Consider the following 27289-nt stretch of genomic DNA (forward strand, 5'->3'; position numbering starts at 1 on the left):
GGTGGATTCAGAATAATGGCAATCACACAGAGAAAGGTGTGGTCTTTGGCCATACTTGTGCTACTTGTACCTACTCCTTGCAGAAGGTCTTCTCTGCAAACAGATTTTTGTGCTTCAGGAAGTCCTTTGTGTTTGTAAGCTCAGCTGCTCTAAACATGAGATCATGCACCACCAAAACATTTCAAAGTTGTTCTTAACTACTTGAACAACAACACATTTTTAAGAGATTGAGGCAACCTTGTCAGATGAGTTTGAAACTTTTGGCTTACCTGTTTAATTATGTTCTTTGCTGTAATAATCATTTCATCTCCATATATTTCATAAAAATTGAGATTTCTTTGCTTTAAAAGTCCAAATACTAGTGATACGAGTCTCTCCTATCAAGAAAAAGAAACACACTAAAAACATGAAGATGAAAACAAGAAACAATTTTAAGAATCTGCACGGCAATAAGAGTTCACGTATCACACGCACAGTGGACAGAATTTAGATCAGTCCAGTGCCTTGAGACTAACGCCATGGTTTAAACCGTACAAAGTTTCCTGTGGCAACACCAGCTAACGGAGTCCCTTCCTCACAGTTATTTTCATTCCTGTTCCTCAGTTGTGCTCATGCAATTGTGCTTGAAAACACACGTATTTCCTAAGATTAATGAGTTTCCTTACCGCAAGCAAGAATGACGCTCAACACGATTGCACCAGCACAAGTGAGAGGCTACTACATCGCAGCACTGAGACAGGGAGAAAGTGCAGGGCAGAAATGGGAATATTTAAATGCTACTGCTATTTGCCACATTTCATGAAACCCACGGATTATACAAGACTAAACAGTTTGTAGGGTCTAGCAATTATGGCAGAATTGTACAGGTAAAAATCCAGAAAAATGTGTATCTTTTTCTTTTTGAGCCAGAAAAGACCTTTTTCTGGCTCAAAAGCAATCACAATAGCTTAATCTGCAGAAATTCATGATCTTCAAAGGAAGATAACCTGCAAATGAAGTATGTACTCAGGGCAACCGTATGCTTGATATAAGCACCTGTAAGTGCATAGGGAGACAGAGAAAGAACAACATGCACAACTTTCACTGCAAAACTGAATTTTTACAGTCAAGCAGATACAAGGGTCCATGTCCTCTTCCACTTATATGTTGAGGTTCATGAAGTGTCCAAACTAAAACTCACTATACATTTAAAATCGAACTGATTATTAAAAATAAAAAATAAAAAAATAAAGCAGGACTGGATTGCAGTTCCATATGGTTCGTTACAATTATTTAATTAGATGAAGTACAAATAGGTGTGGGGAAAATTTGGATGAGAAATTGTGCGAAATGATAATGTTGCTACTAGGGACCTGAATGAATTAGTTAGTGCTAATTAAGGATGTTACAGATGCAAACATATTCATCAGAGAGTTTATTTCAATAACAGACATACCTCTTCTAGAATTTGGCAATCATCTTCTAGGGGTCTATTTAAATCATTGCGAGCGTAAGTTGAAAACTCTGCAATCATCATTTTATCTATCAGCTTTTCCAGTTCACAAAGCTGTGAGCCAAGATGCCTAAGAAAAACAGCCATTGAGATATGAGCTAAATAATCAACCTGAAAATGAATCATTAGTTCACAGTTGAAGAAAATAACCACCCAGCAGGTAATTTCCATGCAATCAATGCTGACTTAATGGGAGGCGCAAATCTTTCAGTTCTTAGAGCAGCTGAAACCACACATTTTTCAGAGGCACCATCACCTTGCAGCAAAAACATATGGACTTGAATGTTAATGGAATGTTAAAATTGGATGCAAGACTTTGTCGGAAGATGCTGAGTACCCTCTCTTCCCAATGAAGGGAACCAGAACCAAGAATACTCAGTGGTTGACTGTATCTAGCTGTTAAAAAGAAGAAATGCTTCTTTTGCTGAATATTCTTCCACTTCAAGCATTTGAGCTTTTAATACGGTCAAGGTATTTACTTTACATGACTGAGATACAGGAGCAGCTTCACATGACAGAATGGCTTTCAGAGAACACAAGAATTTTAAAATTTTCCATTTTTATACCATTCAAAATTAAAAATACTTCCTCATATATTACAGATTTTAAACCATATTTTGCAATTTGTTTTCATACAAAGCCACGAGGGAATTTCTCACATCAGACATGTCGACTAGTCTTTAGAAGCTGCGCAGCTAGAGTGACTTTTAGCAGAGTAAAAATAAAATTGGGAACTTCGGAGATGCCAAACACTCCTGGTTTTCCAGCTTCCACTGACCGCTGAGATCACCAAGTATCTGTAAAAATCAACCCCATGTATTTAAACCCAACATAACCTGCCCTCTCACACTTCATAAGTGTGGAAACATCTGACAAGAGCTGGACAACTGTAGTTGGACTACAACTCCCTTAAGTAAAATTGTTAGTGCAGGGCAAAAATTCATTAAAAATATACAGATGAGAACAGTGCTTCCAGGCATCTGTGTTTTGCTGTATGAAGTCTGATTTGCCAACACACCCGTGTAAAAAACATACTGGATCTCCAACACCCCAAACAAGGATTGTAAAAACAACATAAAAACTGGCAGTATAGATTTGTAATTTAATTAACACACTGTTTGTTCATCTTTTTAATTAAAAAGACGAACTTGCAAGTGTTAAAGAGCTCTAAAACTGTAATTCTGCCCTATGATAGTAGCTAGTGCCAATCATAATGCTATAACAGATACATATAATCACCAGGGATATTAACCTATATTAAAGACACCAATTTGCATTGAATGATGCTGCAACATGACTTGATTTAAAGCTAACAATGTCTGTTTAACTACAAACTCCACAAGCTGTCACACACAATACACTAAAGCAACAAGTTTGTTTGGTTTGGTTGTGGAAAAAAAATGATACTGAATATTTTAGGAAAAAAAAAAGAGATAGCAATTATTTGGAAACTTCTCTCTCCTCCTGATAAAACAGGTATTTATCTCACTTGCCAACTGCAGTGTTCTTGCTCGCAGCAAACCACGAACAGCCATTCAGTATTTTGTGGAAAAAAGATGAACCATTTGTGTATGGCATTAATTTATTATTATTGTTTTCAAAACCAACATTCTACTGAGCAGTTTTCATCAAGTTCTCCATCTTTTCATTGCACATTATTTCTCCAGACATGCAATACATAGAGGCTATTGTAAGACTTGGGAGCAAGCGTGCTGGGTTTGTCAGAGATAGAGCTGCGTTTGCATCCCTGGTGGGGCTGAGGAGTGAGGCTGCATTTAATTCAGCTTTCTGAACCTTTACTATCCAAGGCAGAGAGGACATTTCCCACTCATACGACTTTTTTAAAAAACTAAATAAATTATTTTTTAATTCTACCATACCAACCAACTAGACATTATTCACAGAAATCACTTTTTATAGACAAGATATTTACCTGCAAGTATGTACCACATCTGATCGTGAATTTAAAATAACAACACATTCTTGGAACATCAAGTATACTACAATGACAACATAACTGCACTCTCTGCTAATATTGCAGGTAACTTAGGTTACTTGATTGCAAAAAAAAAGCTAATTCTGATTGATGTCTCAGGTTTGTAGAAGTACACTCAGCATCAGTAATGTAAATACAAATATGACTTGGTCAAGTTTATTAGCTTTAAAAAAAGGTGGGATATTTTTCTTTTAAAGACTTTTTCTGAGTTTCTTCTACATAAAATTTGATTCTTTTTCTGAACCAGCTAGAACGGGTGTTAGAAGAGGAGCTTGTCAGCACAGATGGACCACAGTGGTAACCATATAAAGTTCTCAATATTCATGTTGCAGTTATTGAGCAACAACCACATTTTTAATTACAAAAACTGGAAACCATTGGGTTGCAGGAACCACATAGCCTCAAAACCAAACAAAAAAATAGCATCAACTTATGAAACTAAGTAGACAGCTCCTCAACTGGCTAATACAAGTCTCCGAGCCTATTTAACATTCACTGCTTCTACCAGCATCGTATCACAGTGGCAGCTTTGCATTTGACACTGTTGTAGTGCACACAGCAGTTATGATAGGTTATTTTGCACCAGCTAAAAGGATTCTGATGTACCGCCACTCCTGCATATCACAGAGGACCCTGCCCAGTGCAGCACCATCTCCCAAACAGAGCTCTGAGTACCCACCATTAACAGCAGCAACCAGCATGGGACCCTGGACTCACTAACTCCCATGACTATAGCAAACAGGTGAAAAACCAGCAGCAGGAGCTCAGGCAGCACCTTCCCACTGTTTCTTCCCAACTCCAGCAGCTTACAGAATTGGATTTCTCAGCAGGGAAGGTGCACCCCTGGCCACTGTAAATAGAGCTCTCCCCAAGAGGAGGTGCTGCTGAACACATCCCATCTGACCAGCTGTCAACCTCAGACCACATTTTGAGCCACGGTTTGATAGCTTTGCGCTGGTTTTTGCTTGCAAAGCTTCTTCCAGCAAGAGGACAGGCTGGAGGCAGACCTATTCTGCATGAGGATTGCAGACCACCACTTAGAAACATCTCTCAGCTCTGGGCTACAAACCCTGCAAGATGAAGGTCTAGTCACTGCACCCCTAAACCACCTGTAGACAAGAATGGAGTACAGAGCATCTCAATATTAAAAGTTCACCAAAATAAAATTTATCTGGCACATGCAGCAGTCATACTACATATGCTTTACTTACGTTTTGTACTTTTTGTACCGTGTCCTCTAAGAATGAGCAAACACAGGTAAAACAAACCCCATCAGCCAGCAGAACATGCCTGACACCCTCTAGCTCTGCTTGCATTTTATTAATTTCCTAGATGGTTACCTACCGGAAACTGTGAATGCCTTGAAGTTCCTGCTGCAACACCTCCTGCGTTGTTGCTATTAAGTCCAAAGCTCCAACAAACTCAGAAGTGGACAACAGCAACTGTACTGTGGGCTGTGTTTGGTGTACAGTAGCCATTAGCTTCAGTTTATTGTATGCTTTTATACAGTTATTTCTTGTGAGCGACAGTCTTAAAACTCGAAGTGATCCTTCACACATTACTTTATCAATTTTGGAGATTTTCTCTCTAAGTAATTTTACAGCCTGGGAGGTTTTCCTGAGGTAGTCCTGCAACTCATGCTGAGAGGTCATTGCATGGAAAAATGCTTCAGAGCGCAGAGAAATCTGATGAGCAATATTGACTTCCACAATGTCCAGATAATGGCTCAGCTGGGAAGAGGGAAGGGGAAATTGAACAGCATTGTTATGGCTTGGCATGTTTATCACCATGAAAACATACATTGAGAGTACAGCCGAAATGTCTTATTGTATCACAAGGACATTTTGCTAATAATAAAAAAATGCTATAATATTATATTAAACCCTTTGTCAGATTAGCAAGCAAATACCACCTGTTGTGGTTTGTTCATTTGTTTCTCAATGAGCTCAAAAAATCACTTTGGGAAGGCTGACCTGATGTCTCTCCTGCTTGAAAATGACAAGATAGCCAAATAATTTTAAAATACCCAAGCTTTTGTACCACACGGGTTGCACACTGGCACTGTTACAATACAGCCATTAACCAAGAGACAGTTCTGGGCACTGGCTTGCACGTAAGGACAGCATACATGTGCAAATATACTATGTACTTAGAGCCATTCAAGTCGATAAAGATGCATCATGACTGCGCTTGATGGCACAGCTCTGGGTCTGCTCAGTTAAAAGGCTGTAGCATCATCTTTGTAGAAAAATCCTCAGGAGATGTCTGGCTGCCGTTGCTTTATGCCAGCCAGTTGGAGCTCCTGCTAAGGTTTTATCATGTGTGCTGGCACTGTTGGACTCCCAGAGACAGAGTATACCTACATGTTTGGAACCTAAGATTCAAATTCTGTGCGTTGAACAAATTCAAATTCTTTGTGTTACCAGGCCACTGGGTTGGCCTGATCAGTTGAGCTGCAAAAGCTCTGTGTTCTGGCTTACGCTGAATATGCAAACTCAGAAGACTGAGGCATTAGGATGCTCATCTGAATGCTAATACTCAGATGACCTGGTTTTTTAGGAGGTGCCACGCACTCAAACCTCACGCTGAATTTCAAAAGGCCCATCCAGAAATTGAGGGGAAAAAAAAACATCAGAGAAATGTTTCTGTCTTATAGCTATTTTCATCCTGCATACATTTAATGCCGGGGATTTACGCAATATGCAAAGCCATCTTTTTTTGTACAACATTTAATCAAAAATGTCCTCCACCAGCCAGCTGTGACACACCTAGCCCATGGGAGAAGCCGAGACAGGCTGTGACACAGGGATCAGAGAAAGGGTTATTATGATCATTTATTTACGTGATTGTCGCACCCAGATGCCCCAGGCCCTTTCACTATGCCGAGCATTATAGAACAAACAGAACAAAACAATACTACCTGCCTCAAAGAGCTGACAGTCCCAATGTAGGGCAGGAAATAGGAGGTAAGATGGACAAATGTCAGGGGGAAGTTGTTCAAGTACATAAGCAGCAATAGCCTAAACGTGTGTGCTTCTGGTGGGGTTTTCCAAATCTTGCTGAAAAATTGTGCCTGGAGCTAAGGATGAAATTTGGGCAACAGGATGCATATTTACACCTGATAAGTGAGAACAATTTTTGGGCAGTTCAGAGCATTGAACCAAGTAAAACAAAATTTGGGCCAATTCTGGCAGCATGAAACTGTAATAATCTGGCTGTCATGCACGTGGCTTTGGAGGCAACAGAACTGCTTTATGCTATTTAGATATTTCTATCATCTCTCTACAAAAGCATGGCTCACCGCTACTTATAACCTCATTCTCATTCTGCTGGAAAGTGGGCTCTGGGTCTCCTTCACTCAAGTCCCTGTTGAGTGTCCATCCTGCTGCTGGCAGCCCTTCTCCCAGGCACACTCTGAAAGTTTCAAGCATGTGCCAGACACTGTTTTTTCAACTCCAGACAGCAACTGCCAAAAGCTCCAAAGGAGTATTTCCAAAAGCCACCTCTATGCATGTGAGGATAAAGCAATGAAGGAACAAGTTATCAGTTATCTTAAAGCAGAGCCTGCCTGTCCCTCCTGACCTGGAGGGAAAGCAGGAAGACTAACGCCTGGAAATTTGGAAACATCTTCCAGAGGATCGTGTTATTTTTTTCTGAGTTACCTCAATTTTTTTTTTTTTAAATGCCAGCTCCAGAAGCTTTTGTAGGTTAAGCAGGAAGGAAAATTAAAGTTAGAATAGACTCTAAAATTATTTTGATTTTCTATAACTACTTCTCAGGTACTTATACCTTAGAAGTCATTCATTAGGGGATTTCTATACTGAATACATAACTAAAAAAAAAAAAAGAATGAGCAAAGACTTGTTTCCAATATGAATGAAGCAGCTCTGCTTTCTTGCTCTCCAACATACACAAGTCCTTTGTGAAATGCAAAATGGATCAGCACGAATGACATAACAAAATGTAAGAGGAAGTTCCTAACATACAAAAGCTTGGTATTTAGTATTTCTTTTAGCACAGAAAACACAGTGCCTTGGAGTTTTCCTGAGACATGAGAAAGCAGTAGTCTTAGCAGATGTTCTAAAACCTCTAGCTTATCCTTCTCATGGAATTCTCATGGAATGTAAAACCAAAGTTGCCGAAGTCCCCAATACTGATGTCTTAGCAACTAGTAAAGGACAGCAGCAATGGACTTGGCTGCCAATAGCTTCTTTGTAGTAACAGCTAGGATGTATCGTGACACGTTGCATCAAATTCTTACCTTTTCTTGAAGTAACTTGGAGGAAGCTGCGTCACGATTTCCTTTTCCACCAGCAGTACTAAAATGGGACCATGGTAAAACAGCATTAAATGTTAAGGAATCTTCCAAGGCAAAATCTGGTTTCATAAAAATCTGAAACAGAAAAGCAAAAGCAAAAAAAAAGCATGTCTCTCACCCCCATGTTCATCCTTGCCAGTTTAAAAGACATCCTGGTTAACGAAACTAATCTTTTTTTTCTTTTCCAAAAAAACAAGTTATCATTTATCCAAGCAAACAGATCTTATAACTGATTTACTTCACACCCTAAAAGCATGCGTGATCTGACAAACGCTTATTTTCATAGAAGTGGAAGTCCACTCCAAAATGACCTGGGTCAGGATCTAAACAACAAATTGCAGGTGGATCCTCTAAAGGATCAGAGCAAGCAGAAGCATCCCACTGCTGATACGCTCATTTCTGGAGCCCTGGTTTCTGCCAGACTGAGGATCCAGCCAGCTGTTTACGTGTACCAAGTGTTGCCTGGAAGGAAACAGGGCCTCAAATGTATCTCCTTTAGCACAGCAAATGCGCTGATCGTAGAAAGGTTCAATAGCACTTAACATTAACTCTACACATCTCAGAACTATCAGTCTGAAGTTCTCTCCGATCATGTTATTTTTACTTGACAAAATTGGTATAAACCTGGAGGTAGACAGTACCTCCCCTTTCCCTTTATTTGTGAAGTGTAATTTTAAGAGGTTCAACACAGGCTACAGCATCACACTACACCCAAACACTCTTTTTTCTGGGGCTTTAAACATTGCAGTCACAGCTGTTGAAGGAACAGGCTACACAACTGGCACAGAGACGCTGACCCATATTAACACACTGACTCCTTAATGTACCTATAAAAAAGGTATTCAGACTGAAGTGGAATCTAGGGTTGTATCTTTTGTCAACCCGTCACATAAAAACATATCATATATGCTGAAAGCATCTACGCAAGAGGGCTTTCCTTGAGGATTCAAGGAGTTAAACCTAATGCAAAGTTGCACACTATGCAATACTCAAACATCTATCAAACTCTCCAGTTTCCCCTTCCTCCTGAAACACAGGGTGGCTAATTCTGCCCAGCTCTAAGGTTTTAACTATTAAAGATGAAAAAAATAACGGCATTTGTATTCTACTTTAAGTAAGAACAAAATTAACATCATAGTCAAAATTAACAAAATGAACAAACAAAAAATGAAAAAAAAGCAGCTTGTTCTTAATTTTTGTAAATTTTGAGCATTGCAGACACTCTTGATAATCAGTTTAAGTGATCAGCTTGGACAAGACTTCCACATAACAGGAGAGTACATCCACATATTCAAGGATATATGTGAGAAATCCTTATAAAAGTTTAGAGTTCACAGAAACCATACCTTAGGTACTTGTTCCAGATCTGTCCTGGATTTATCTAAAATAAAGCAAAACACAAGAAGTCATTCATGAGCAAAGCATTAAAAACAATTTCCTTGAACACTTTAAAATGCTACAAGGTTTTCAAGACAACAGTGCCAGACTCCTCACAGTGAGTGGACAAGTAACAGGATCATAAATTGAAACAAACAAAAAAAGGTTTCATCTGAACAAGAAAACCTTTTTCGCCATGAGGACAGTCAAGCAGGCTGTCCAGAGATACTGGATAGTCTCCATCCCTGAAGGCTTTCAAGACCTGACTGGATAAAGCCTGTACCTCAGCTGGACAGTCTCCCTGCTCTGGACAAGCATGGTAAGCAGTATATCAGAATTACCTCCCACATTTCTCCTCTTTGTTACTTGATTGGTATTGAAATACAAAAGGAAACCTAAGAATCATCCTGCTGTTCTCAGTGGTTGGACAGACCAACTCTTATGGAAGTGAAAGGCCACGTCTTGCGGGCCAGAGCTGGAGGAAAAACAAGCAATGCCTAAAAAAAGAAACTATAGAAAATCCAGAGTTTCAGTTTACCAAATGATGCTTCTAGGAATTGCCCATCTACAAAAGGAGCATCCAGATATTTTGGTGACACTATTTTTTTCTTTCTAAAACCAAAACTCTTTCAAAATGGATAAAACTAAGCCTAAAGAAGGAACTTGTATTTCGCAGTATGTGCCACAAACGGATTCATTCAGGAAGAGCTACTTCAAAATAACAAGCCCAGGGAAACCCTACAGAAGGACTGCCTTTTTCATGGAAAAGAAAGAAGAAAGCTGATTGGAAGAACAACGTGATCACAAGCAGTATACTACTGAATGCTTCTTGCTGCATTACATGTAGATAATTGATACAGATGAGCCTGATCAAACAGTGATTTGCAAATTAATCTTTAATTCATTTTCTCAAAAACATTAACATAAAAATTAAATATTACAAACTTGCTACAGCTTATAAGGGTTTATTTTCCTTTTGTTTGTTTTTTGTTTTTCATTTTGCCTCTCCCCTTCCTTTATCCAGTTTCATATTAGCTGAACTATTTCCATAAAATCTTGAAATTCAGCCTTGCTACGCCTGCAGACACCAAAAAAAAAGTGCTCCAGGTAGTCCTTGCTAACAGTAATGATAGAAACACTAAACAGAATTGGCCAGAGTGGAATTTCATGAAGTTCAACAATAGGAAATGCAAAGCCCTGCACTTGGGGGAGGAATAACCCCAGGCACACTACACACTGAGGGTTGAGCAGCTGTACAGCATCTGTGCAGAGAAGGATCTGGGAGGGAGTCCTACTGGACAACAAACCAACCGTGAGCCAGCACTGCACCCTTGTGGCAAAGTATCCTGGACTGTACTAGGAAAAACACTGGCAGCAGGTCATGGGAAGCTGATCCTCTCTCTCTACACAGAACTGATGAGACCGCATCTGGAGTACCGTATCCAGTTCTCGGCTGCCCAGTAGAAGAAAGGAATGGACATACTGCAGCGAGTCCAGTGAAGGGCCACAAACATGAATGAGGGACTGGGGTATCTTTCATACAAGGAGAGACTGAGAGAGCTCAGACTGTTTAGCATGGAAAAGCTCGGGGGGAATCTTATCAGTGTTTATAAATATCCAACAAGAAAGTGTAGAGAAGAGGGAACCAAACTCTTCTCAGTGGTGGCCAGTGACATAACAAGAGGCGACAAGTACAAAATGAAACATGAAAATTTCCATCTTCTATTGTGCGGGTGGCCAACACTGAAACAGGCTGCCCAGAGAGGTTGTGTAGTCTCTATCTGTAGAAATACTCAAAACCAGACTGAACAGGGTCCTGGGCCCTGCTTCAGCAAGGGGTTTTGGACTAGGCCATCTTGAGAGGTCACCTCCCACTTCAGCCATTCTTTGATCCTCATGGCAGAGTCAGGAATGGTCCACTGCTGCTGCTTTTCCTTGCAAAGTCAAGAGCTGCTAGAAGGTAGCTGTAATAGTTTCAGCTTATCTTAAAAGAAAGTTAAAGAAAACACTGCCAGGGACTTAGTGACCTACCATGAATGTAAACATGCCAAGAAAAAAATTATGAGCAGGTCTCAAGTATTTTGACCTATCAGGTATGAGCAGTGGTCACAAATACGTCTAGTCAATCATGTCTGGGTTTTCAATTGTTACAAAGAAATCACCAGCAGCTATTTTTGCACATGAAGCCTATGAGCAAGTAAAGGAGATGATCAGTATGTTATAGTATTCATTGAAGGAATGACTTGTTAATGACTAAAGGAGGGGTTTGACTATACCATGGGTGTGTAACAGAGTCCTGTCGAAGGTATCTTTAGGAGGACAAATATTCTTGCATCTTTCATGAACCTTCTCTCTCTGTAAAACAGTAAATATATTAAAGAATTACTCTGAGACTTAAAAAAAAAAAAAAAAGATTCTTTTTCTTTGGAACAGAACATTTTCACGGAAACATACTGCATCATGCCAAATAATTCTGACAGCTTCACAGTAATATTTTTTCCTCTTAAAAGCTCAGATGATGTTTGTCTAGGTGAAAGGTACCACAGGTTAAAAATTTTGGTTGCTGTGTTGTTTTTTCAGTTATTGAAAAGCCAGAATAACCTCTCTATATAATAGGAGATAACCACAGATTGGTTGTAATTACATATCCAAATGTTTATTTACTCTCTAACCCAGAAATCACACCGACACAAAATAAATGCTTCTTCATTGCTAAATTAATTGAATCAAAGTAGATATTGTTTCTACATCTTATTAATGAACACCTAGCTGAAGTCACGGATCTTGTTTTGTCATGCTGAACTTCAAGTTTTACCTACAGGTGCAGTCAGCACTAGAGACCATAGTGATCAGAAATTATGCTTCTAAAGACCACCGATAGCTAGATCTCTGCTAGAAGCTACATCATGGGCCAGTTCCTCTTTCCAAAACCTTCTTTCATTTTGCAATCACTGCATTACAGATTAATTTTAAGAGCTCTTAAATGCTTTAAATGTCGAGCATGTAAATGAATGGCATTACAGACAATTCCCTTTGACATACTTTAACTGTGATTTACACAAGCAACACTTCCTGCAGCCAATTCTGTAACAGCAGAAAGGTAAGAAAGTTACAAACCAAGGAAGCAGAAAACAGTGGGAGACTTCTATATGTTCTTTCAGTTCAAAAGAAAAAAAAAAGAATGTTACTACATACTTACTGACACCTGTATTTTAAGAGTTTTTAGAAGTCTCCTACTGGTCCTGGTGTCCTTAGATGTAGCTTAAAATTTCCTGTTACAAAAGAAATCATTGAAATAATAGATCTATTTATAGTTTTAGAACTTCACGTATAAATGTTTAAATCGGAGATTCTTTAGAAATATCTCTAATCCTTGCAGCACTTAGTCATGTTTTATATTTGATCCAAAGGTCTTTAAATGTTACATTTCACTGTAGAGCTCAATCATTAAACAATCCTTACAGAAAAAGGATTGATAATCAGAAAGAATGAATATGAAATGCAAGCCCTGGTGCAGACCGCAGTATTCAGAAATACAAGTGAAAAAACATGAAACTCTCTAGACTGAATTTAGACATTTTTCACGCTAATAATATTGAGATTATAAAACAAGAAATGCCTAATGGAAAGTCAACAAGCACCAGAGAACAACTTAATTATCAGCTAACTGTATGATGGACTACTAACAGGGACAATCACTAATTAGATGTGGGTTCTCATATCTCTTTCTGGCCCCTAGTACCACGTGCATTGAATTTTGTATCCTTACCGGAGTGATTTCCTGTTGGTATAATGCAAAATGTTCCTTGGTGATCTGTGGGAGGTAGAATGAAGGCGTGACTTCAGTGTCCACAAAGTCCACTCCCCATGTTTTTGTAAAGAAATCAGATTCCCTTTTTGCTAACCTAGGATCATTTAGCGCTGCTGGGAGATTGACTTTGGAATGATAAATAGTCCATCTGTGCTGATCCGCAACTAGAGATGGGCTGTCACATAAATTACTGGGATCGCCTGTAGCACAAAAGACAAGACAGTTTTTTTAAGGTGAGAAACTGGAAGTTGTATTTTTGCTTCTTCAACGCTACCTTGCATTTCTTCTATCACATTAACCAACACAAGTTTTGAACACAAACGCGTATCCACGCTCACTAAGTATCTTTAGCTCAACACCATTAACTTCCACTGAAGTGGAAAAAAATCCAACCACTTAAACGCATTTTTAATAATCTGGGCTACTTGATCAGAAATATGGTTGAAATTCATTAGAATCATATTCCTTAATTCTTAAGATCCCATCCCACCACCCCTCTTTATCAACTAAGCTTTGGTATACTGCAGCGGCTATGATTTTGACCAAAACCTGGTCTTATGATAACACTAGAGACTTATGACAGTGGTACAGACAGGTCTTGGTCTTTTGCTTCCCACTACGAAAGGGCTAGGGTGTTACACCTAAGTAAAGCACCACGACTCCAAGCATGCTAGATAGATGTGTTCCACATACACCTTTTTTCTTGTATGTGGTAAGAATCATAGATAGCTACAGCATAGAATCACACAGACAAGACCCTACCTATAATGTGGAGATCTAAAAAGAAGCTGCAAATGGGGTCTCCTATTGCTCCAAAGGGAAACTGGGTGGTAAGAAGAACTACAGCATACTTTGAAATAAGGCCATGACTTCGTATTCTGTGTGTAGTGTACAAGAAAATTTGGAAATTTGACTGAACAATTGAAAATGGATTTTCATACTAGCAAATGTAACTGCATTTTCACTCTCCTTGCACAGCAACGTTACCTGTGGGCTCCTTGGGACAGACATCAGGCAGTGACTGCACAGGTCGAAAGCGCTTTGCAACATCCATTTCCTTTTTAAAGAAAGCATCGCTGCTGTTTGACTGAGGCACTGGTGAAGAACTGTGGCTCGATGCCATTGCATAAAATCACCACTTGATAAAAGCTGAAGGAGAAACAACAAATATCAAGGCTTTAATGAAGTTCTGGTTGCAGACTAACAAAAAGAAAAAGACTCTGTCAGCTACATAGGTATTGTTTTTTTTTTTCTCCATACTGCAACAATTTAACTGACACATTTCAACAGGAACATGAAAATACTTTAAAGACAAAAATAAAAGGCAGAATGTAACTTCACCGTCCGTTTCCTCCCACTCCCTTGAGGTATGAAGGTTGGCTTGTTCTTGTGCACAGCACCAATAGATTCTTACGTTAACAGCAACGGAAATCTTTCAGGCACTTCTGCCTTTCTGCTGCCAGAAGCACTGCAGTCACAGCGCACACGTTGGCAGTAAAACTCCCTCCGAGGTATCAAAAAGCGCGGGTAAAGGAACGTATATAGAGGGAGGAGATCACCTTCAGTGTCTGATCCCCACAGCCATTTTCTGTGCGTGCTTCATACCGTCCTGGAGCTGCCCTGCACACGTACAGCGGGGCAAGGGAAGACACAAAGGATCCCAGCACCCGAAGTAGCGCTGCACAGACCTGCCTGCGTGACGGGCTTAGCTCAGCACTCCAAGCCTGAAGCTGGGTGTAAAACCGCTGCTGGGGGGCTCATGGAAGCTGCTGGAGCTTCCTGGCCTCGCTCTGGTGGAGGCAGAGGCAGCGTGCCAGACGTCTGCACAGGTAGGCAGCTGTGCTCAGCGAGGCTGAACCACGGCGTGTCGCAGCAGGTGCCCTTGCTCCGCTGCCTCGCACGCGCTGGTTTTTCCAAAGGAGCTCTAAAACCTACGCCTGCTGTTTGGGGAGAGCCCAGCGGCGACGACCCACGCGAATGATACAGCATTAATCATTTACAGCAGCTGAAATCTGATGTCGGAGGGCATCCTCGAGTTTCAGACAAATCAGGATCTGAAGAGCACGCCACGTGCATCAGAAAAACACGAGCACGTACGACTCAAAGCACAAACATCTTCTGTAACACCATCCAGGAAAAATGGCAATTCCACTTCTTGTGGTTGTCTAGCACAGCACAGTAGAGTTTATTTCCGTACAAAAAGCACTCGCACAGAGAAGACGATCATAACACAGATCAAAAAGCCCTGGAGGAGGGAAAGTCCCACTAATCTTCAGATGAATTTTAAAGACTTCATTTGAAAATAAACACCCTTAGAAATTTTACACCAGGACTGAACACCAACACGAGTTTCCTCCGTCTGCAAACAAAGCTGCATTTCTATCAAAGTGTTGGCCAGCTCAGTCATAAACTGCAGAACTATTACAGGTTGGAGAGTTTATTAAAACTTCCCTATAATGCCCGGCTCAAAGAGTGCCTGTTCAAAGGGACTGATCTGAATCCTTGCCTCTAAAGAGAAATAAACACATCCAGCAAAATCTGAACGCTTAACTACCAACCCTTAAGGGACACCTAAATTACTTACTACCCTGTGAGGGAGCACAAGAAGATAAAAGGCCTATTTCATCTTCAGTCACTCGAGTAGGCACCAAGGGATGACTGCACGTCACCGTGTCAACTTCTAACAGCAGCACATACGTTGCAGCCAATCTCATCTGGAAAAAAAGTTCTGCTTTCTAACCGGGGTTGGAAGTGCCCTACAAAACAGTTCTGAAGACAAGCTAAGATATGCACAGCTATAAGACAGCATCCCAATGAGCAGGAGCATAAAAACAAGCAAACGCTGAGCACAGTGCTGATGCACACTTGCCTTTTCCCCCTCCTAACCATGCTGTACGACAATGAGGGTGACGTGCTTCCATGTGCTTTAAAAGCGATTTTTAAAGGGGGTGAAAATAGACCAGCAGGACCCACAAACGTGCAGAAGAGCTGAAAATCTGTCTCCCCTTTTTGGGGGGAAGGAGTATCCCAGGTTTCCAATTCAGTCAATACTGAAGTTATCACTCAAGAGAAACAATAGGAGCACTAAGGGAAGTCTGGATGCAGCAATACAGGGAAAAAACAGAGCAAAACATCTCAAATGTCAGACAGTCCTTCCTTAGACATCATTAAGCATCAGTCTCTCTCCCTAAAATGTTCCAAAGAAAACTTTTTTCAGTACTACTTTTGTTACGCCTTCACATTTTTGTGTCTCTCAGCATTTCCAAAGCATATTCTTTCTTTATGAAACTCTTCCCTAACGTTCTGGGGTGTTTTGTGAAAAATCTCACTCGTGATAATGACAGAACAATATCACTTTAGTATTCTTGAAAAACACATCCGGTGCTAAGATGTAATAATCAAGTCTCCTAAAGGCATACAGCAAATTTATCTGCACTTGGAACTGCTTCAAAGTTGTGTATTTGCAGTTTTTCCTCCGAGATGTGTGAGCAACTAAAGCAATTTGTAGGAAGCACCAAAATCTTGTACTCTTGTTAGCAAGTCTTTCATTAAACCTCTATCCTTCCCCTATAATGAAGTATTGCTTCAAAGTATTTTCTAAGATGCAAATTGTCTGAAGTACATAAATCTCAGCGGAGAAAATGCTAACTGCACTGTGCAAGAGCAAGATTTAAAATACATTTAAAGGCCAATTTAACAATGTGGACAAGCTTAATACCTCAAATTTTCAAAAAGGAATGATACCTCCTCTTTCACAGGTATGTTTTAGGGTAAAAAAGTAATAAAAATTCACATTGCCTTTGGACACTGACAGAACCTTAAAACGGAACGAGAAGAGCACAACAGAATTTCAATGAGTGAAGTGGATTTCAACAAGATATAAAGATTCACAGACAGAGACCTTCTTAAGTGGCATGCAATACGATGCTGCACTAAATTATTCATAGTTAACAGCTATTCTAGTAGACTCATAAGTCAGGGCCTTATGGATAATTAACCTCAGCGAACAGCCACATTTGCAGAGGAATATTCTTATCTATGCTGCCAAAAACGGGCATTCCCCAAACTGCAGTCCTTAAATTACGAAGCATTGCTTCACATAGAGGAAGAAAAAAGAAAAAAGACAGACAACTGGACAGAATTACCAGAATTAAATCCAAATTACCAAGGAAAATGTGAGAAGCCTATATTAAGACAAAAATGCTGGCCTACACCTGAGCCCTTCTGTGTATGTTAAGCTTGCAGACAACCCAAAAATGCTGTTTCACTTGCTCACCAGCAGAACAGCCTTTCCTCGTGCTACACTGCTAACCACTTCCAAGATAAATGGATTTATAACCAGCCTTCTGAATCAGCGTTTTAAAATACGCAGCGATACATAAAGTTGCTGATTTAAACACCCTAAAAACAATGACTTTCAACATTAATGTAGAACAAAACTGCTGCAGGATATTTTAACTCTTTCAACTTACACAAGTGAAATGCAGGTAAATGGAGTGAACTGCATAAGCTGTGTGGGATGAGTTAGGAGATGGTGCATCCCCTGAGCCTCCTGCTTAGGAGAGCATATGTGCAGCAAGAATACGCATCTGGGTAACTTCATGACATCAATATTTAAATGACATCCAATTAAAACTGGGTTAGATTAACTCTGTTCTCTCCAGTAATCACTGTAATTTACTCACATCTTGTCTAGCAATGCATACTAAACTAACATAGTAAAAAATTTAAGGGATTAGATGCTAGAGAAATAATGGAAATAGACGATTATGGCTGTATTTGCAACATGCCTTTAACATTTTAAACCTATCCTGTACACACTATTAATTTCCTTAGTTAAAGAATGACGTTAAATTACACTGTTGTTGTAATGACTTACTGTCACTGAAGTTAAACTTTTTTTCCCTTCAAATTCAACCACCACAAAGAAAACAGCTTTGATGATACAAATTTACAGCACTCTTACGGACTGAACACATGAAGATTAGTATTTCATATTTAACCATTACACAGCTTCCTCTAGAAAACATTCTCATTCAATAACAGGCTTGGCAACTATGATATGACACAGTCGTACAACAAACAGCATTGAATAAAATGTCTGTAATGATAAATGCAATAACCACATGCTTGGATACTGTACACTCAGCACTGTATGAGATCTGCGCAGTTAGGAATATCTTAATCACATCAATTTTAACAAGTTCTGTGATGACTGCACTATGACTGAAGTTACACAAGCAAGCTTTCAGCAGTTAAAAGAAGAGCACAACAAACGATTAAACTTCTGAGTATTACTCAGAAGTGATTGCATGGGATGGCTGTAACTCCTGTGCATGTGTTGGTTTTTTTAAACTCTTAACAATTGGGTGAAGTTCCTTGGAAACTGCCTTTCCATATTCTGTTACTCACCCTCTGTTTTTCAGATGGTGAAGCCTTTGGTACTGAAACAGCAGTATGCAGCTCCATAAACACACTATATCATACAAGGCACAAACTAAACCTCACCTATTTGTGGTTAGCTTTGTTCTCATATTTCCTCATTTTCTGGCAGTTTGCTGTTAGCACTATCAAGCACTTTTCTGTTTGCTACTTGAGGTAGCAACTTCAAGTGAATTAATCTTATTTTTTTACTGGGAATTTTCATGTGTGCATGCTCTGGTTTGTAAAGCTGTAATTTTGTACTAACAATACAAATTAGAATTTATGAAGCCAGCACAGTCCCTGCAAGGTGCAGAAGTAAGTAGTAATTTCTCCTTTATCTGCACTCTACCTCTCAAATGAAAATAAATCTAACCTACTAGCAATACCTCCAACTTAAATTGGTAGTTTTGATTAGTTAGCTGGTACTACAATAGACACCCAGGAACACAGAGCTTATTAACTCCAAACCTCCATGTTATTCATAGAAGCTCCTCTCCAAACGCAGTTTTGGCTTCAAGCACAACACCTGAGAAGAGGCCCTTTTGGAACAGAAAACCATCAGAAGCCACCCACAACTCACATTAAAGCAAAACATTTTACTATTTCCAGAGAAGTGATAAACACGGGAGATACTTATCAGGAAAAGGATACCTGAAACGTTACTGGGAGAGAAAAATGCACCAGGGATTGCTTCCAGGACCTCAACAGGCAATGATGTGCCTGTTATTGGTCCGGTGTATTTACCCTGTCCTCAAAAGTCTAGGTTTCCCACCGCTATTTTACAGCTCTTTGTTGAATCAGCAGGATTTAACCTTGTAACAAGGAAACCGTGGTACGAGCAAAGTACACACCACCTTTGTAAGACAATATGGAGCAGCCTGGGCAAGCTTTCAGTTTCCTTCAACTAGCTAATTCCTCGGGCTGAAGTTTCCTCGCTTGCCCCCACACCTCAAGACAGACATCTCTCTTTCAGGAGGGGAGCCAAGAGGGTTAGCTTTTAGAAAAAAGATTTAAGCGGCTTCAGAGAATGAGGTTAAGGCTGCGGAAGCTGTTCTGTGAACTCGAGCTTTTTCTGAATACCTATTTACATCCTGAGGCTCCAGAGCAAGAAGCAGATTGTTGGGGGAAGGCAAGGCTAGAGTCGGAGGAGAGCTGTGACTTGTCCCCAGGAGAAGCCATCCACGCTTGGTGCGCATCCCAGCAGCACGCTTCCTTACACAACTTGGTGAGGAGCCTGTGTCAGCCCAGCCTTCTGAAAGCTGAATAATTACATGTGTATTTCTGTTCACACATGCACAAGTATTTCAGTGCGTTCCCGCACACCTTTTAATAGCATTTCCAATCTCGTACTCCCACCTTGTCCACAAAGTTAGCAGGAGTGATGACCGCCCAGATCAGCTTTGCTGTAAGGAAAGCAACCTGACAAGGAAGCCATTTATCAGTTATCCACATCTCTCATCGGCCCTGCTCTCCGCCACGCGTGCTGTCACAAGCCAGCATATTCCGTAACTGGTTGGGCCGTGCTGAGCCGAGACAGACCGTGCTACTTGCTCAGCAACCCACTTCCAGGGACCACATAAAAGCAAGAGCGTTTGAAAAGCTTAAAGAGCAATGCCACCATCCTGTCTTGTACCATCTCCTTCATAACACCACCTTGCAGAGCCTTCCTCAAATGAGGAAACTGGCAAGAAAAAAAAGTGATCTGACTACAAAGGACAAGACAGCTACATCCCTACTGCACTGTGTGCAGACCACAAGGCCAGGGCAAAACAGCACCAGATTTTCATACCATGAGAGTTTGTACCAGTTTCTTTTGCCTTCCCTAGCTGAAGTCACCTTGACAGTAGATTTAAAATGAAAATAAAAATAAAAGAGAGCAACGTGAGCTTTAGCTGAGCATCACTTCTTTAAACATAAAAATAAGATCCTCTGAAAAAAGTTGCCCTGTAAAGCCCCCAGTGCTGAATAGCCTATGGTTGTTTGAGTGAGCATACCCCAAATTATTTAGAATAATAAGCAAGTGTAAACATTTTGTTAAATATTTGAGAGAGATCTATCTCCCTACAGACAAGCTATGTCAGAAGTAGTATTTCACAGTTCTCCAGGTATTAAATGAAACAAATTAAACAGAACATCTGCGATATACCCAATGTACCAAATGCATTTCTTCTCATCTGGAAACCTAACTTCCCAATGATGAACGCTAAGCTGAAGTCAGAATGCAGCTTCTGTGCTGCAACAGTCTTTCCTACAGCTATTTAGGTCATTATGCATGGAGTTCTTCAATGCCAGGAGTGGTAGAATCATTCAGAAACAATTAACAAAGGAGTAAAAACCTATATCAGAAAAAAAAAAAGGCCTTGTGGTTATTTGCCCACACTATCACACAATAAAGGAGTGAAATCTTTGTACTCTTGTCAGGCATCGGCATTACAGTGCACATCATCTCCTTGGAAAATGGTGAAATACGAGCATCTCATATACCTCCACAAAGGTAGGTGCAGCTGAACAAAGATCAAGGAGCCCCGGCAGACACTCCAGCTAGAAGTCTGTCAAAGGCAGAGCCTGTGGAGTAGTGACATTTTGAGGAAAGGCAGAACTACATCAGCCACAGCAAAAACTGTAACAGTAAGGTTCTGACTTCTTGAAAGGAGTCTGACAGAAGCTCACGGGGATTTGCGTCAACAGCGGGTTTCCCTGCGCAGGCTTTCCACTTGCTGTCTTTGTCAGGGTTAGGCTCAATTCATTAATCTGAAACTAATTTTCTAAAAATGTGATTTTTCATGAGAATCATGCCTTTCCAAAGCCATACCACAGCTCTGAAAAACTGCAAGCAGCTATGAAATAGCCAAATAAAGATATTTAACAGCTTTGACATTATGCAAAAAGCTGAGATCAGGGGTTATCCAAAAGCTGGCACATCATACTTTCTACAAAGTCTTATTGATCAACCCCAGTCCATGAGCGAGAGGCAGGAAGCCACTCTGTAGGGCAAGTATTCAGCAAGCAAGACCACCAAAACTTTACCTTGGGGTGGATCGGCAAGTGCCACCCGTGTCTGTTAATAGTTCTTGTGATCTTAATACCATCCCAACAGATCATCAATCGAAAGGGATCACCTCATCACTGCCTTTTCATCCCACAAAGAGCTTCCACTTACAAGAGTGAAAAATATTTCTATAAACATAAAAAACAGAGCATGGTTATGCTACATTTAGAATACCAAAAAATAAAAGCAAGGTCTTACATTGTTGCTTACAGTAACTGTATAATACCAATGGACACACTCTACTATATTGCGAAGCACCAGATATGCTACTCCAACTATAATAACCTACTGCATGCCACCTTAGGTGGGGTGTGTGCGTGTTTCTTTTTATGTTTTAAGACCAGATTCATAGTAGAAATATCCTAGCATTTTCTCTATCCAAAGATGAGTATTTTGGAACATCTGGTCAGAAAACAGATCCACCATTTTTAAGTAGGAAGAAAATAACTTAGTACATTCTTTTGAAAAGAATACATAGATTTTTTTAAAGCCTAATACCTAGGCGAGGGAGGTGCAAAAAGTTAGATACATAGAACCTTATATGTGTTGGAGAATATTTCTTTGGAATTAACCATATGAAGCCCCCGAAATATATACATAGAACACCCATTCGTTCTCACCCTCTCTCTCTTTATGCCTTATCCATAAAACAGCAAGAATCAACAAAATAAAGGTTAAAAAAAAAAAAAAGGTTGGCTGAGCTTCACAACTTGGAGGATTTTAAATCCTGGATTTTAAGATGTCTGTGGCCCTTGACTCTTCTGCTCAAGAAACATACGGTTCCTCATTTCCCCAAAAGTCTGAAGAGGGAAAGCAGAAGTGGCTTTTACACCAAGTTGGAGCCCCAAAAGGAGAAATGATACCTATATGATTCCACTTCCCAACTTCTTCTCACTCAAACCAACAAAGAACAAGTCTGCAGACTGCTTTCTCTGCCCTCTCTAGTGGCTCCTGACACTTCTCAAGGAAATGTTTCTGTTCAGCCTTGGAAATACATGTCCCTTTTCTCCTGTGAAGTTCATGCTGGCAACAGAAAAGCAGAATTCCACTATATGTGCACCAGACTCCTACAACAGAAAGATAGTGATGAACACACAGGGACACCCAGGGGGGAAGTCCCCAGATGTTATTGGCAAATGGGATGAGAGAGGTTGAGCTGTTTCTCAGCACACCGCCTTCAGACCTCATTGATGAGGCTGCCAGCACGATGCACTGTGGCTTTTGCTTAGAGAGCTGTAGATATGTCAATTAGTTGATTTTAGGCATTGTTTTCCTACCCAGTGGAAGTACTGTCCGACTTCCAGAGGATTTCGAGGGAACTACACCTTTTGCATATATTACGATTTGGGAAAGAGTCACACTGGCTCTCACACTAAAGCAGCAATTATTGCAGCCACTACAACAATTAACGTACTGCAGTCAGGGTTTTCAGTAAGAAGACTTTTTCACGGGGACACAAAGCTGCTGTAGCTGTACAGGGCAACTGTGGTTACACTTGGGGATCTTTGTTCCACATGCCTTCTTCTTGTTAAGGACTCCATCAGACAGGATGCAAGTAAGACAGTAAAGTCAATACACTGCTTCTACTTGAAAAGTCTCAGAAGTACATATCCAAGTCTTTCATCAAATAAATATTTTGATATACTTTAGAACTGGTACTTTGCAAGTTTGAGATCACTCGATGTTCTCTAACGGAAATCCAAAGTATTTATAGAATATAAGAACAATGGTTAAGGAAAAGGGAATCAATAAAATGGTAAGGCCAAAACTGGACAAAGAGAGAGAAAGTTCATGTTTTGGTGATACAGGTGGTCAGCATTTGACAAACACACATAGCTACATCCCCTCTCAACAGGGCATATTGCATTTGGAAAATTACAGTAAAGAAAGGTAAGAAACAATGTTTCTCTACAATTTTGTCATAGAATCACAGAATCACCTAGGTTGGAAAAGGCCTTAAAAAATCGTAAAGCTAACCATCAACCTGACATACTGAGTCCCATCATTAAACCACGTCCCTCAGTGCCACAACCGTGACCCTCAGTGCCACAACCACGAAGGAAGTGGCTGTGATTATGTTTGTCTATAAACTCAGGAACCACCACACTTCTGAATGGTATTTATAAACAAACAAATCCTTTTGTGCTCCCCATCCCAGTTGGGCATGGAAGCAAGCGCAAGCATTACTGTGAAAACCCAAAATATTTGCTCCAAGCGTTACGCTGGTCAGTATAAAAGCCAAACGTGACAAGCACGGTACCACCACGCCGTACCTTAGTGAAAATACTCCAAGAGCATCTGAAGAAGGCCGTCGTCATATCTCTTCCAGTTGCATCATACAGAAAACCGCCTGATGTTGTAGCCGGGCAGCAGCGCGCCGAGGACCTGCGTGGAAGAGCCCAGTTAGAGCCCGGCCGGGGAAGGCTGACACAACGCTGACATTTCCACACTCAACGCCTTCCCGCGGGGGGTGGGGGGGACAACACAAAACCACCAGTCACCACTTTCAGAACTGCCCGGGGTTGCCATGGAAATCCGAAATATATATTTAGAGATAAAGGCTGCACGCTCCCCGACTTGGCGCCCCTTCCCTCAGCGCCCCGGCCGCCCGGCTCGCAGCGCACACGGGCCGGGGGCGGCCCGGACAAAGGGCCCCGAGGAAAATTATTCAACTTTCCCGGCCTCTCCCGAGGGGGGCCCGGGGCTGAGCCCCCGGCCTGGGGCGGCACCTGTGCGGGCGGCCTAGCGGCGGGCGGGCGGCCGGGGGCGGCTCCCCGCTGCCTACCTGCGGCGCCGGGCCGGGCGGCGCGGCCTAGCGCGGCGACACGTCGCTGCCCCGGGCTCAGGGCGGCCCCGGGAAGCGGCCCGGGCGCTGGCGGTGGCTGTGTCGGCACGGAGGAGGCACGGAGGAGGCAGAGAGGAGGAGCCGAGGCACCGCCTTCTCCCCGCCGCCCGGGGGAGGAGCGGCGGCCGGCGGAAGGGGCTGCCCCCGGCCGGCCGGGGCGGCCTCGGGCAGCGCCGCCATTTGAGGGGCCGGAGCGGGGGGCTTGGCTCCGCTGTGGGGTGGATGGGGACGGAGGTGTCGGGCACACGGTGTGGCCTGAAATCTGCTTCTTTGTAACGCCTGAAGTGCCCCTCAGGCTTGTGTTTTAGGATCTAATTGCGTAGCAGGCCACCAAAGGTGGTGAAGTTTGCGATAGGGGAGGGTCAGGATGGGTGTTAGGGAAAGGTGCGTTGCCTAGAGGGTGCTCGGGCGCTGGGACAGGCTCCCCAGGGCAGTGATCCCAGCACCAAACCTGCCAGAGCTCAAGAAGCATTTGGACAATGCTCTCAGACACCTGGTCTGATCTTTGGGTGCTCCTGTGTGCAGCCAGGAGTTGGGCTTCTTTGTGGGTCACTTACAGCTCAGGATACTCTCGTTATTCTGTGAAATACAGGGGCACGTCACATCCCAGTGAAACACCTCACGCCTTACCATGTCTTAAACACACTCTGAGCAACAAAAGGTATCACAGTGCAGGGGCACTCGAGGCTCTGATTAATCAATAGCAGCAATTCCATTCACATTAAGGAGCAAAAAGGCACGTGGACGTGTCACCATGGGCCGATGGCTACGTAAGCTGGGTGAGTGTGTGTCTGTGGAAATTCACACCCTGCATATCCACAGCTTGCCAGCTCACGAATGCGCCTGCCCCTCTGCTGACATCAAGCACTGTTTGTCCTGCCTGGCGTGACTGCAGCGTAACTGCGTGAGAAGAATTTGGCAGCCAGGCCCAAGCAGTCCAGCTCGCTCAACACGTCACCACAGCTGGGTTTAAGATGTTTTCTCACTCCTCGGCGGTGAATGTTGACAGACCTTAGTTAGGTACAATCTGCTTTGCAGACTCCGGAGCAGTAAGTCCCAAATGGCAGTCACCAGGATCGAGCACCTGAGAGTTGCAGGGATTCTTTGGTTGTTTCTTTGAGAGCGCTGGACCTGACCTGACCTGTGTTTGCCCTTCTTCTGCTCAGGGTGCTCCTCTGCCAAGTAGCAGGCCCCTATCTTTAGCTTTTCACTTATCATATGTAGTAATGGCAACAGAAAACCACCGACATCCATAACAACCCCCCCTACCCCTACCTCCCCAGTTGCTAGTGCAGCAGAGTGGGCTTTTATTGCAAGAGAAGAAATTAGTTGTGGATGCAGAAGAGAGACATACATACATGCACACACATTACACAGTAGTGAATAACAGGAAGCAAATGCAAGACACTGCTGTCCATGGAACCCTGTTTTAAGGACATTATTCTGCATTTCACTGCTGGTTCTGGGAAGAGTTCGTTTTATGAGTGCAGTATCCCTTTTCATTTTTCCTGTCTGACTTAGTTTGCAACACAGCAAATGGCTGCATCAGGCTAAAGAAATTGTACTAGCATTGCTACCATCAGCTATGAAAGGATTATTCCAAAGAATAACATTATAAATATAATAATCTATAACCTCAGTAAATTTAAAGCATGGACCCAGCAGCAAAGAAGCCATTGTACATCCCATGGTAGAGGCCGCAGTTTCAGGTGTGTGGATGTTGTGTTCACAGGGTGGACTGCATGTGTCTTCGTCACTTCAAAGCTGTGTTTTGCTAAAACTTTGTCTCCAGCAGGCAAATGACACAGCTATTCGCACCTGTGTATTTACACACTTGGGCTGTAGTTTCCAGTGGGACTACTCTCTTGTCTAGCATCAGCACAAGTGTAAGAGTTAGGCGGAGTTGCAGCTTTTGGACCAGGATGTGTAATCTCTTGGGTCAGGTATCCCAAATAGGGCACAACTATTTGTGGGACCTGTTGTCCCGCCCAGCCCACAGTTATGTTCTTGTTGGTTTGTGGAGCTCATGTCAACTTCTCAGACACTGCAGAAAGGAATGCTTGAGAGTTCTAGGTGGGAGGATTTCATTAGTGTTCATTACCCTCAGAGGGCAATGTAAATCTGTGGCTGCAGTTTTTCTGCTTTCATTTCTGCTTAAATTTCATTCTCTCAGGCCACTGCATGCCTGGATGCATTCATGGGTCCCCAGTATTCAAACTGTGAAATCCTGAGTGATGCCATGGAGCACAAAAAAGGGTCCTAAGATGCTTACTTCGCAATTACTTCCCTCTTGTTTACCTATCTGGAAGGCCCCAGCTGACCTGACGCTACAAAGCCAAACTCCTCGTCAACAGTCCACATGGAAGTGTGTGAGCATGCTGGCCATCTCTGCAACAATCACAGCCCCTGCCTGCATGTCTCACAGCCCTAGCTGCACAACATCATATTTTATTGAGGGCACAGGGAATACCTTCGGCTCCCTTTCATTCACAATATCAATATCGCTGTTTTCCAGTGAGTAAAACCTTCCAGAGCTGTTTGGAATTGGTAGTGTCATGCCCAGTGTTGAAAATGGATGTTTGGATGTTTGTGTTGTTGCTAGTGTTGATCCAGGTTAACACCCTGAAGCTGAAACAACCGGAGAGTGGATCACAAGCATTTTGCATAAGAATATTCCTGCCATTTTTTTTACAATGTCTTTGTGGCTCACTACTCACACAGCACCAAACATTTAATTGCAAAGCATATTGAAAGCACAGCTTAACGTGCTCCTGTGTGGACTGGAGTGGTGGCTACTAAGCCTGGCCCACTGATTACCAGTTGTGTGTGTGACAGCCTGCTGTCACACTGCTGTAGGCTGAAACAACACTGTTAGCTGTTCTGTGTGTGAAGCTGCAATGTAACCTCATATTCTGTCTTACCCTGCAAGAGATTTATGCAAGGTTTATTTGATGAGGTTAAAAAGCAGAAAACGTGG

The 27289-nt window shown here is 41.8% G+C and overlaps 1 protein-coding gene across 2 annotated transcripts in view; it reads right to left on the reverse strand.

Annotated features, from left to right (window-relative positions):
• Nucleotides 1-24444, reverse strand: part of VPS54 (VPS54 subunit of GARP complex) — a 41563-nt gene extending 17119 nt beyond the window's left edge. The window contains exons 1-11 of one of the 2 annotated variants that reach the window (XM_040553613.1): nucleotides 24253-24444; nucleotides 23741-23852; nucleotides 21446-21595; nucleotides 13982-14143; nucleotides 12953-13194; nucleotides 11460-11538; nucleotides 9153-9187; nucleotides 7750-7881; nucleotides 4833-5218; nucleotides 1436-1562; nucleotides 270-377 (exon numbers count right to left, since the gene is read on the reverse strand). In XM_040553613.1, the coding sequence (XP_040409547.1) occupies nucleotides 270-377; nucleotides 1436-1562; nucleotides 4833-5218; nucleotides 7750-7881; nucleotides 9153-9187; nucleotides 11460-11538; nucleotides 12953-13194; nucleotides 13982-14117 (1245 nt within the window). In that variant the 5' untranslated portion in view covers nucleotides 14118-14143; nucleotides 21446-21595; nucleotides 23741-23852; nucleotides 24253-24444. The remainder of the gene's footprint in view (nucleotides 1-269; nucleotides 378-1435; nucleotides 1563-4832; nucleotides 5219-7749; nucleotides 7882-9152; nucleotides 9188-11459; nucleotides 11539-12952; nucleotides 13195-13981; nucleotides 14144-21445; nucleotides 21596-23740; nucleotides 23853-24252) is intronic. The other variant, XM_040553612.1, reaches the window with a different exon arrangement.
• Nucleotides 24445-27289: the final 2845 nt, after the last annotated feature.

The sequence above is a fragment of the Cygnus olor genome, chromosome 3, assembly GCF_009769625.2.
Source record: "Cygnus olor isolate bCygOlo1 chromosome 3, bCygOlo1.pri.v2, whole genome shotgun sequence".
Taxonomy (NCBI): Eukaryota; Metazoa; Chordata; class Aves; order Anseriformes; family Anatidae; genus Cygnus; species Cygnus olor.